The sequence below is a fragment of the Vicugna pacos genome, chromosome 21, assembly GCF_048564905.1.
Source record: "Vicugna pacos chromosome 21, VicPac4, whole genome shotgun sequence".
Taxonomy (NCBI): Eukaryota; Metazoa; Chordata; class Mammalia; order Artiodactyla; family Camelidae; genus Vicugna; species Vicugna pacos.
This window is the reverse complement of record NC_133007.1, coordinates 28,358,111-28,368,450: the sequence shown is the minus strand read 5'-3', so window position 1 is coordinate 28,368,450 and position 10,340 is coordinate 28,358,111. Positions and strand designations below refer to the sequence as shown.

General features: G+C 45.5%; 1 protein-coding gene across 1 annotated transcript; it reads right to left on the bottom strand.

Annotated features, from left to right (window-relative positions):
- Window positions 1–526: 526 nt before the first annotated feature.
- Window positions 527–7,440, bottom strand: ENSA (endosulfine alpha). The gene is made up of 4 exons (XM_006216945.4): window positions 7,243–7,440; window positions 5,446–5,571; window positions 4,011–4,177; window positions 527–1,300 (listed from the first exon to the last, which is right to left on the bottom strand). The coding sequence occupies exons 1-4, from the start codon at window positions 7,297–7,299 to the stop codon at window positions 1,285–1,287; spliced, it is 366 nt and encodes a 121-aa protein (XP_006217007.1). The 5' UTR covers window positions 7,300–7,440; the 3' UTR covers window positions 527–1,284.
- Between the last annotated feature and the right edge of the window lie 2,900 nt (window positions 7,441–10,340).

Genomic DNA, 10,340 nt, shown 5'->3' with positions numbered 1-10,340 from the left:
TTGTGTATTACATTCACTAGCAGTTTTAACCTTCTTTCAGTGGCAGGATTCCAGTGATGGGTAGGACATCATGAGGAAAGCAGTGACTGCCTCCTGCTGGCCATGAGCAGAAAGGTTTGAGTTCCTTTCAGCTTATCAGAGGTCACATTTCTCCTTCAAAGACATGAGAACTTGTGAAGGAAAATTGAGTTTCCTGTTTTGCTTAGCCTGGACTAAGCTTTAGGTATCAATAAACCAGTCAGATCCAAGACCTCAGATCCCTCTTTTTGTGAGTCAGAACCTCAGGCTGCTGCATCTTCTGCACTAGTTACAGAAACAAAGGCATGGATCGGGGTCGGGAGGAGTCCTGTTCTGCATGCTCCCTCTCCCTAAACGATGGAAACGGGGAACCCAGACGCACCCCGTATGAAGAGGCCTTGTTCCTAGAAACTCAGGGCCCCACACTAGCTTCTTCCCTGAGTGGTTCTTCACTTGTTTTCTTCCCTTTCCCCAAACCCCAATAAAACACACCAACTGCTTCAGAGTATTTCTGAGTTGGGTTTTTTTTTTTTTTTTGGTGGGTCTTCTTTTTTTGGTTGTTTTTTTATTTCGAATATTGAAAAAGCCCCCTGGGCTCTGTGGGGCTCCCCATGCTCATGGCCCCTTTCCCCACACTCACTGTCCTTCCCACAGCAATCTATGTCAAGGACAGCACTTTTTCTTTTTAATCAACAATTGACACTGAGTCCTCAGCTTGTTCTGCAGAGCCAAAGGAGCCATTTGCGTCTTTCATATTTAGATGGACAGTTTCTTTTATCTGACACCAGGTCCCCAGCCACATCCAAGCAAACAAGGCATTCTTCTACAGAGCTGAATTTGACCCCTCACCTTTAGTCTACTCCATGTCCTCCCCCTCACATCCACCCCATACCAGCCACATGGTTCAGAAGGAGGACAGTCAGGAATGTTTTTATCAACTACAAGCCCTAATTCATATTCCCCCAAATCTCCCACTCCACCCCCTCAAAGCCCCCATCCCCACCCCGACTCCCACCCCCAGGATGTCACTGAGATTTCTCCCAACAATTATTTGGGAAAAAAAAGGAGAAACAAAAACGGTTCAAGGTCTTGGTGCTCAGCCCAAGGGGCTCCATGCGCTGGGACACCGACGGGCAGGGGCTTCTGCCTCTCCAGCCCGCGCCCGAGCCACCTCCTGACCCCTGGCTGCAAAAGCAGGGAGGGGCAGGAGCCAGCACAGGACCCAGGGGGGCAGCGTCTCAGGATCTGGCGGAGCCCCGGGCAGCATCATTCAACTTGGCCACTGTGGACGAACACAGAAGAAGAAAAAGAAAACACTGTCAAGTAATAAGGGATAAAATCCTAAGTTCCATCCCAGTCTCTACCCCATCACGCTTCCACACTCTACAGTCATTAGGGCTGCCTGGCGCATACCTCAATCCTATCCACAGGGAGTTGTTAAAAAAGAAAAGAGAACTTCAGTCTTATCTGATCCACAAAACAAAGTGTTCTCTGATCTTTCTGAAGACCCCCATGAAAACAAAGAAAAAAAATTCTTTAGACAAGATCAAAATAACTGGAGTTTTAAAGAGGTGGTAAGCTGCCTGGCTCAGAGCAGGCTCGGTGTCAGAGGCATGGCCAGAGCCACTTGCAGGAGCGGAAACTGACTGGGGGCCCACAGCAATAAGCTAGTTAGTAACTGTATGGAGGTCAGGGCCAGACAACACACTTGTTGTTTTGAGTGGACTTAATAATCCAGGTTTAATCAAAGCAATTTGGATCTGGATTTTGAAATGACCCTTCTTCATCATGGAAGCTATCTACTTCATGCTGTGGAAACAGGTGGCAGATAGAGAACACAGCTTGCTTCTTTGTTTTCATAGCCTCGAAGGTGACCAGGTGGAGAGACCAATAGTTTTTCTGATTCCCCTATTTCTTCTATTCTTTCCTAAAAACCAGACTCCCTGTGACCTCAGCCTTGAGGACTCAAACTGACCGATTTAGAGAAAGCAGCTCAGACAGAAAAGAAAAAAGTACAAAAATTCGAGAAGATCGGAGATGAAGAAAACGTACAAAATTATATATATATTTATATATATAATAACATGACATATCTATGTACAACATGTCTGGGACAGTTGAGGAAACTATACAAGGATGTTCGGCATTTTCCCCTTCCCACATGGACTGTAGACTAAGGAAGACAGCATGAAAATGGAGCAAGAAACACAAGTTATATACAATTACAGGTGACAGTCAAGGACTCTGGGGGCCAGGGGACCACGGGATCCTGCTCTCTCCATTCCTTCCTCACCACCTTTTTCCTATCCCATCTGAATGATGGCCTGCAAAGTGAACGGTGGTCAGGAAAGACGCACAGACAAAGCCGGTGCCCCGACGTGCGCACCTGCAAGCTCAGCAGTCACTCACTGGGCCTGACGGGTGGCACATCAGAATTTGTGAGGGGAGAGGGTGAGAGAGGATTACAGAATCCTCCTCTTGTGAACAGCTACTTCTTACCCTGGCCCACCCTGTCATAACCAGCCTGGCTGCAGTCAGTGAGATTCAGGCCAAGCTAGAGATACTAGATTGAGGATGCTGGTCACCTGCAGCCCCCTTCCTCCACCTGGTTCACGATCAGCATCACTGCTTCTCACTGAGCAGGAGCAAGGCTACAGAGCTCTAAGGAGGCAGCGAGCTTTCAGTGTTCCTCCTCTTTCTCCCTAACCACCCTCCCCAGCTTCCTCCGAGGCAAATCATCTCCCAAGAACCTGCTGCTCCGGCCCCGCAGCAGCACCAAGCCCTGGAGGCTCGCTCAGTTCATCCCTTTCCTTCCTGTCTCCCTAGCAATACACCTGGCATCTGGTAACACCTGAAAAGTGGCACTCCACACGTGCATGACTCAGCATGTTTCTTCAGGCCCATAGCCTGGCTGCCAGAGCAGCTTTTTAGCAGCAGAGGCCCAGACTGCAGGCCAGGAAAGCAGATGGGGCAGTGGCAAGAAGTTTTCATGGCTAGCTTTGCAGAGTTTCTTTCTTGACCCTCAAGACCATGATACTTATGAGGCCCCCTCGCCTGAATTTACAACCCCCAAATCTCTGTTTCTCTCCCCCGTCATCCTCCAATGGTTCCCCTCTGAAGGCTCACCCATGGGCCTTCCTCAGTTTTGGTTTTACAATGAATGGCACAGAGTGTTTCCAGGACTTAGAATCAGAATCCATCTTACCTATGTTCAACTCTACCTCACAGACAAGGAAATAGAAATCCAAAGACGCTGAATGACTTGACCAAGGCTGCACATCAGTTCAGCCTAGGCTGAGTGGAACCCGAACCCAGACATCCTGACTCCTAACCCAGTGCTCTTTCCACTGTCCCATGACACTTTCAGAAGCGACATGCGGGAAGAGAGAGAGAAGGCGCCCATTTGACATGAATAATATCCTCCAATCTTTACATTAAGAGCCAGGGCAAACTGACTGAGTAAAGGAGGTTAAGTGGGCATTGTTGTTTTAGGCAAGCAAATCAGTTTTTCTCTGTGAGGATTCTCTAAATTTGCCATAATGGAAACATGAAGCAATAGCAGCCCAAGGGACAAAACACTTAGAAGCACAGAAAACAGATCTCATTCAATCTACCCTTCCCAACCAGGTCAGATTAGCCTTGGAATATGAAACCTGCCATGTTATTCCCAAGGCTTAGCCTAACCAATTTTGGGATATTCTCTTCCCAGTTTCTCGTATAAAGGAAAAGAGTTTGCAGCATTATCCAATCCTAGTCTCCTACTTCTGAGCCTACCTGGGTTACCATGAGGGTGTGGAAGTCTCAATTTAACCAAAGATAATGGGCTCAGCACCCCTCTTCAGCCCACACCGCCTTCTCAGCAGCCCCAGGAGCAGCACGGTCATTTCTGGCTAGCAAGCTGAGAAGACAGAACTAGGTGCCCATTCTATCCCGGCCTCAGACATATAAACGTCCAGTGGGTGAGGAAGGGGGACAAGGGGGGCCCAGGTTACCCCGCAAGCTTGCTGGTGACGAGCGAGGACTTTCTCTGGGGCAGGTCCTGGGGGGTGGGGATGTGGTCACCAGTCACCAAGTTCTTGTCTGGGCCTGCACTTGGCAGCTGCTTATTCTTCATCTTGGCTTTGGCCATGTTGTAGTCTCCTGAGTCAAAGTACTTTTGCTAAGAGACAAGAGAGATGTTTGGGTAAGTGAGGAGCTCTGATCTTCCTCAAAAGCAAGGAGACTCAGATCCATTATAAACCTTCATTCAAACTCAGATCTTTCAGGTCTTTTTTTGATTAGGCTCACGCATACATAGCTGAGCATTAATTACACTTCCGTATGTCTTCTCCCCAATGTATTCTGACTTTTTCAGGTAGGTAAGCAGTTTCCCAGCTAGAGTATATATCCTTTGTACCCACATGCTTTTGTAGCTCCAAGAGTATAGGATGGTTCAACCAAATTACTGACTTTATTCACAAAGGCTTATTGAGGGCCTATTAGCCTCTTGGTGCACCAGCTTGGTGCTGGGGAAACAGAAATGAGTAAGATATATAGAAGGGTCAATCTGGAGCTAACAGCAGGAGATCAACCTTAAGCTAACAACCTCAAAATTAAAAATTATTCTCTCAGACCATGAATAGAAACTGAGCTTGTTCATGAGGATAATGTACTTTCCTCTGATTTCCACCACTCCCACACATGTTCTGTGGCTGTGACAGCCTGCCCACGCCTGCCTTGCCTACAGCAAGGTAAACTGCAAATCAGCATCACATCATCATCTGTGACTAAGACTCAATAAATAGGATTCTCCCCAGGAATCTGTTTCCCTCTCCATTTCATCCACACAGAGAAACGCACTTCAGGTTAATGATTTACAATCCCTCAGTCAGCTTTAGGTGCCTCTGGAGACTGAGAAATCTCATCAGGAGCTGGATGGCTATGAAGGTAAGACTGTCCCTTGGTGAGAAGGACCACTCTGGACAGGAAAAGTAAGTCTCTTCAGGGAGTGACCACAAGGGTCTGAAGAAATCTATGACGCATGTCAAGTTGAGAAAATCTGTGGGACAGATGGTTTGATCTTTTCCTGAAATGATGCAGCCCCAAATTTAGCTCTAATGCTAAATTTGCAGTCCTAAAACTCCCACCATCCAAACAGGCAAAGGTCTGGAGGCTGTCAGCAATCCAGACTCTAACATCCTTCTCTTATTTCCCCAACCCCATACCCAAATGCCCCTACATTAAGCCTTAATTTCCTACGTGGGAAATCAAAAGATAACTGATACCATATCAGGGATTTACAATATTTGTCTTGCTTTTTACAAGTTTCTAATTCTTGTCTACTACTGCCCAACAATAAAACTTCCAGTTCAGTAGAACTTCCACAGATCTCATCCCTAAGGCCCCCTTTGGCTCTAAAGTAAGAGCGTAAGAGACTGTGCCCCATACCCCTTTCTGAAGTCTCTTCATGAGGAAGTCGGAGCCTCCAGGCTTTTGTCCTAGGCTTGGATATTTGGCCTTTAGCTTTGCCTCCTCGGCTCTCTCAGGGAGAATACCTTCTTTCTCCTGTGTGTCCTGGAGGAAACAAATGGGCCAATAAAATTAAACACTGAGAAGCAACCTCTTCTAATATCTGATAACTTTTATACTATCATCTTTTCCTGGAGATCTACCTATTTGTAAATATGCTGTCTCCACTCTGCTCTTAAATAAAGCTAGACCTTTGTTCAAATCCCTAAAGCTCTAGATGACTGTATCGTGAGAAGAAAAAGGTAAGTTGTTTCTCACAGTACACCCAGGGAACCACCCCGGTGACCTGTGAGTATTGAGTCAAAGGTAATACCTAAACATAATACTTTAATGCCTACACATAATACAAAACAGGAACTAGGAAAGACAAAGGAGAAGAGCTAGCAGGGCTTCTGGTGACACAAGGTGAGTAGGAAAGTTCTCTGGCTGTTCCTAACACAGTACAGGCCAAATGGGAAAGCAAAGGAGAGAACTCTGCTGAGATGTTCCCTCTTAAACTAGTCATCTGATAAGTCTCTCGGTGGAGAAGACTAGCTATGTGGCCTTCTCCAGAAATCTCCACCTTAGTAAGGGGACAGCATTGCTTCAGCATTTCCATAAATCTTGTAGTAGGAAGATGACAGGTAAACAAGAGATTAAAATGACTTTTTAACCTCAAAAAAATGAAGATACACTAGGCTCACTAGTTTTTACCCACTAGTATTTACCTATCAGCTTTGCCAAAAAATCACCTTCCCTAGTGGGTCAAGTGATGGAAGTTCGGGGAACATGCCAAGAGCTCAATTAGCTTGCAGGGGCTCTTACTGTTTTGCTACTGTCTTCTTCCTTTTTGTGGGCCCCGTTACACTTTTCTTCAGTGACTTAAAAAAAGACTTGAAGTCAGTATCTGGCTCTGAATTTTCAGTGGAATTATATTTCCTTCCCTTGAAAATCCGGCTCACATATAACACCAAGTGTATTTCATGAACCCCTGAGTTCAGCACTAAATGTTATAAATCAAATACAACTCCCCCAATTCATCTCAGAATTGTGGGTGAACTAAGCGCCCCCACCTTGGGAGTTTGGGGGGAATACGGGGGCGTTTTTCTTGTCATGACTCTCTCAGCGTCTTTTCTAGGTTTAACCCTCTTTATTCTGGTTGGAACTCTAGTTCAATCTTGTTCGGTCCTCACTGAAGGTGGACAGCAGACCACCTCGAACCGTCAAAATAGGTCTCTTGAGAAAGTTGTCGCCTTAAACAAGCCATCATAATAATTACTCTTCTCCCTTCCCCCAGTATTAGGCCTTTTTAAACGTCTTTACCTCGATTTATATCTTTCTGATGATTTAGAATGCGGCCCCTGTCTATTTGCTGGGTCATTTTAACCCTACTAACCAATAACACACATCTCATCCCGGGACCACCAGCCAGCCCCCTTTCATTCCCCCTAGTCTTTCCGAACACCCGCCCCGCGTCCAGGCTCGGCCAATTATAGCACAGCTTCAATGCGCTGAGCAGCAGGTCTACTAGCCAATCAGGAAGGGCACAGTATTGACTGACAATCCACCCAACTAACCAGCGCCAAAGCAGCAGGCCGCGTAGAAGCTCACCCTGCATGACGCAAGAAGCGGCCAACCCCTGCAGAGCCTGAGACCATGGCGACCAATCCGCACTGGCGGGAGACCGCCCCATCTCGGTAGCCCCCAGGTCGACCGCCCGCACCCCCTCCATTTCACCTGCTTCTCCTCGCCGGTCTCCTCCGCAGGGTTCTCCTCTTCCTGTTTCTGGGACATGGCGGGACCGGGACTGCGGACTGTAGGGGGCCCGGGAAGTAACCGGAGAAGGGAAGGGGGAGGGGACGCGGGACAACCTGCGCTGCTTCTTCAGCTCCTGTCACTAGGGTTGCTCAGTCAAAATGGCGGCCCTTGCCTGTGACGTTGCGGCCGCCCCTTCCAATAGCAGCCAATGAAAGTGGGGTGGATGGAGCACTGACGTAACGATCTACCAATCGTTGCTGGCTAAAGGTGGGGTCTATGGAGGCGACGGGCAAGCGGGAACGCCAATCTGGAAAGAGAGTGAGCCACAAGGACCAGTTGGAAGTCCGTGGGGAATGATGGGGGCGGCACTGCTAGCTGTGGGGTTTTTGCACCTTTGGTGGTGGGGTCAGGCAACCTTCAGCTCCACCGCCCCGCGCCCAGGAGGCTTTGCTGAGCTTCAAACTGGAGAGCAGAAGGATGTAAACCTTTTATTTTCGGATGGGGAAAATTAAGCTTTGCGGAGTGTTAGCAGAAAAATTTCAGTCTCCAGAAAATAATGGGAGGTCAGAGTGGGCTTTAAAGTGGTACTCAACGCTGTTCCAGTGTGTCCTTTGGTGTGTGGAATGGAGAGACTGAGTTGTGCAGAACACAGATGGTTTTACATCCCATGATTTAATTCTTAGGTACAGTATTTTACTTGTTCAGGGTCATCCCATGGAGACTAAGCTCCTTGAAACAGCACAGGTCTAGGTACATGGTAAATATTTAGTAAATCCGATTAACGCTTGCTAACCTATCTTGAGTCATAGCTCAACAATTTATTTTGAGCATCTGTTTGTAGATGGTCCTTTATTAGTTTCACAGGGTAATATGGGTGCTCTGTTAGTTTTACTTATATGTAGTATAGCAGATTCTGCCATAGAAAGCTTAGTTTAGTGGGCGTTTGGATAGGGTTTTCACAGTGTGTACTCTAAATCCTCAAGATTAAATAGACACATCTGGAGTGTTAGGCAAAAAGCACGGCATTTTAATATTAAAAACAGCCTAATACTAATAACACTGAAAAATTCTTATCAAATATTTCCAGGCAGTTTGTGTGTGTGTGTGTGACAGATAGCCTTGGGGTTATCTGTTCATTTTTCTGTGTAATTGGCTGCACATCTAATGGAAAAGTTTAAGAAGCATAGAATACCCTAAGGTTATTGTTATACAAGGCAAACTCTGGTAAGCATTGAAATGAAAGTGTTAATAAAGTGCTATAGGAGTTCAAAGGAAGGCTCATACACAGTTTAGGGTCCCCCTTGTCCCCAAGCCCATGAAAAAGGCTTTGTGATGGAAGGTGGTTATTTGAAATAAACTTTAAGGAATTTAGGAGTTAGCCAGGTGAAGATGAAGGAAGGAAGGGTATTCCAGGTGATGGAGTCAGGCTGAAGGCTAGAAAAATAGAATTGAGTCCAGAACATGGAGGGCTCTGAATGCCAGGATAAGGAACTAGTGAATAATTTAGTAATCCAGGAGAGACAATGAAGAGTTTTAGGCCAGCGAGTGGCAGATGAGAACCGTACATTAGGAAGATTAATCTGGTGGTAATGAATAAAAATCATTCAGAATTCCAAGCAGAAAGTTACTAGAGGTGGACTCTAGGCAAGAGTCCACTGCAGTACTCCAGATGGGAGATAATTAGGATTTAAGCTAGAAATGTGGTACTTTTGAAAACAGCCTATTTGAGAGTCTGTGGCAGTGGAATCTACTGGATTAGCAGCTGATTGAATATAGGGAATGAGGAGGCCATGTGCCTCAAGGTGACTGTTGTAGAAACAATAAATTCAAGAAAAGGAATTGATTTGGAAAAGGAATTGGAAGCACACAGAAAATGAGGTGTTCAATTCTGAAAACACTTTAAAAGCCAGTGAGCCATTTGGTGGAGATATCCAGGGAATGACCCGTGAGAGCTCCATATCTGAAATTGTAGGGTTCTGGGAAATGTAGATCTGGAGTTTGGGATACAAGTGGAAGCTAAATATGAATAAAATTTGGACTTCTCATAAATAAAAGTAAGGCTATGGAAGTAGATGGGATCATCAAAGGAGAAAGTAGAAAAAAAGAGGTCCCAAGACAGAAACCTGGGGAAAAGTTGGCAAGGGACACAGAGACAAATGATTGGAGTGGCGAGGAGAAGAACCAAAAAAGAAGTCACAGAGAAGTTAAAGTTGGAAGGGACAAAAGCTATTCACAAGTGGTTCAAGAGTGCAGAGGTCGTAGTAATATTTAATGATAAAGCAAAGAAAGGCATGAGGGCACTGACTGAAGAGGAAGCAGCAGAGGACTTTCTTTTTTGGAGAGTTGGCAACATGTTTTCAGAAAAGAGGAAGGGGATAATTGAGAGAGGAAAGCTAGAAATATAATTATCTACTTTAAAGAGGAGATCATTAGATGGAGGGAGAGAGGCAGACAGGTTGGTGTTGGCAACTGTAAAGGAAGAGTGGGAGGGGAAATGTACAGAGATTTTGAAGTGGCTAAACATTTAGGGAAGTCACATTGAATGCCTTTGCTTTTCTGGGCTTGATCTTTTGAGAATCAAAAGGATGATGGAGTGGGATAGAGGATCTAAGAAAAATGGTGGTAGAAACAGTGCTATAGAAAATAGCAAGTATTCAAAACAGCAAGAAAGATCTGCCTGAGATTAGATAAGAATGAATGTACAGTAATCCCAATCAACATGGCTTGTGACTTTGGGCCTTAACTCCTGGCTGCCTTGGGATGGAGAAAACAGACAGTCTGATGGGACAAAGGACTGGTAAAGAAGGAACACTATATACAGGATGACTTATGAGAACAATGTTTTGTCTGAAATAAAAATAACCAGGAAGTATAAACAATTCTAGTAAATAACATTTATTTTCCCTTATGCTGTAGACATTGGAAAGAAGTGAAAAACAATAAGCCAATTATAAGCAGTTATTTTTCTTTTCACATGTTGTTAACTCTGTTATAGTTAGGTGTGTTGCCTACATTTGGAAATTAAGACTTTCAGCTCTGAAGTTCAGGTGTCATTTGCAAATAGTTATTGATAGGAC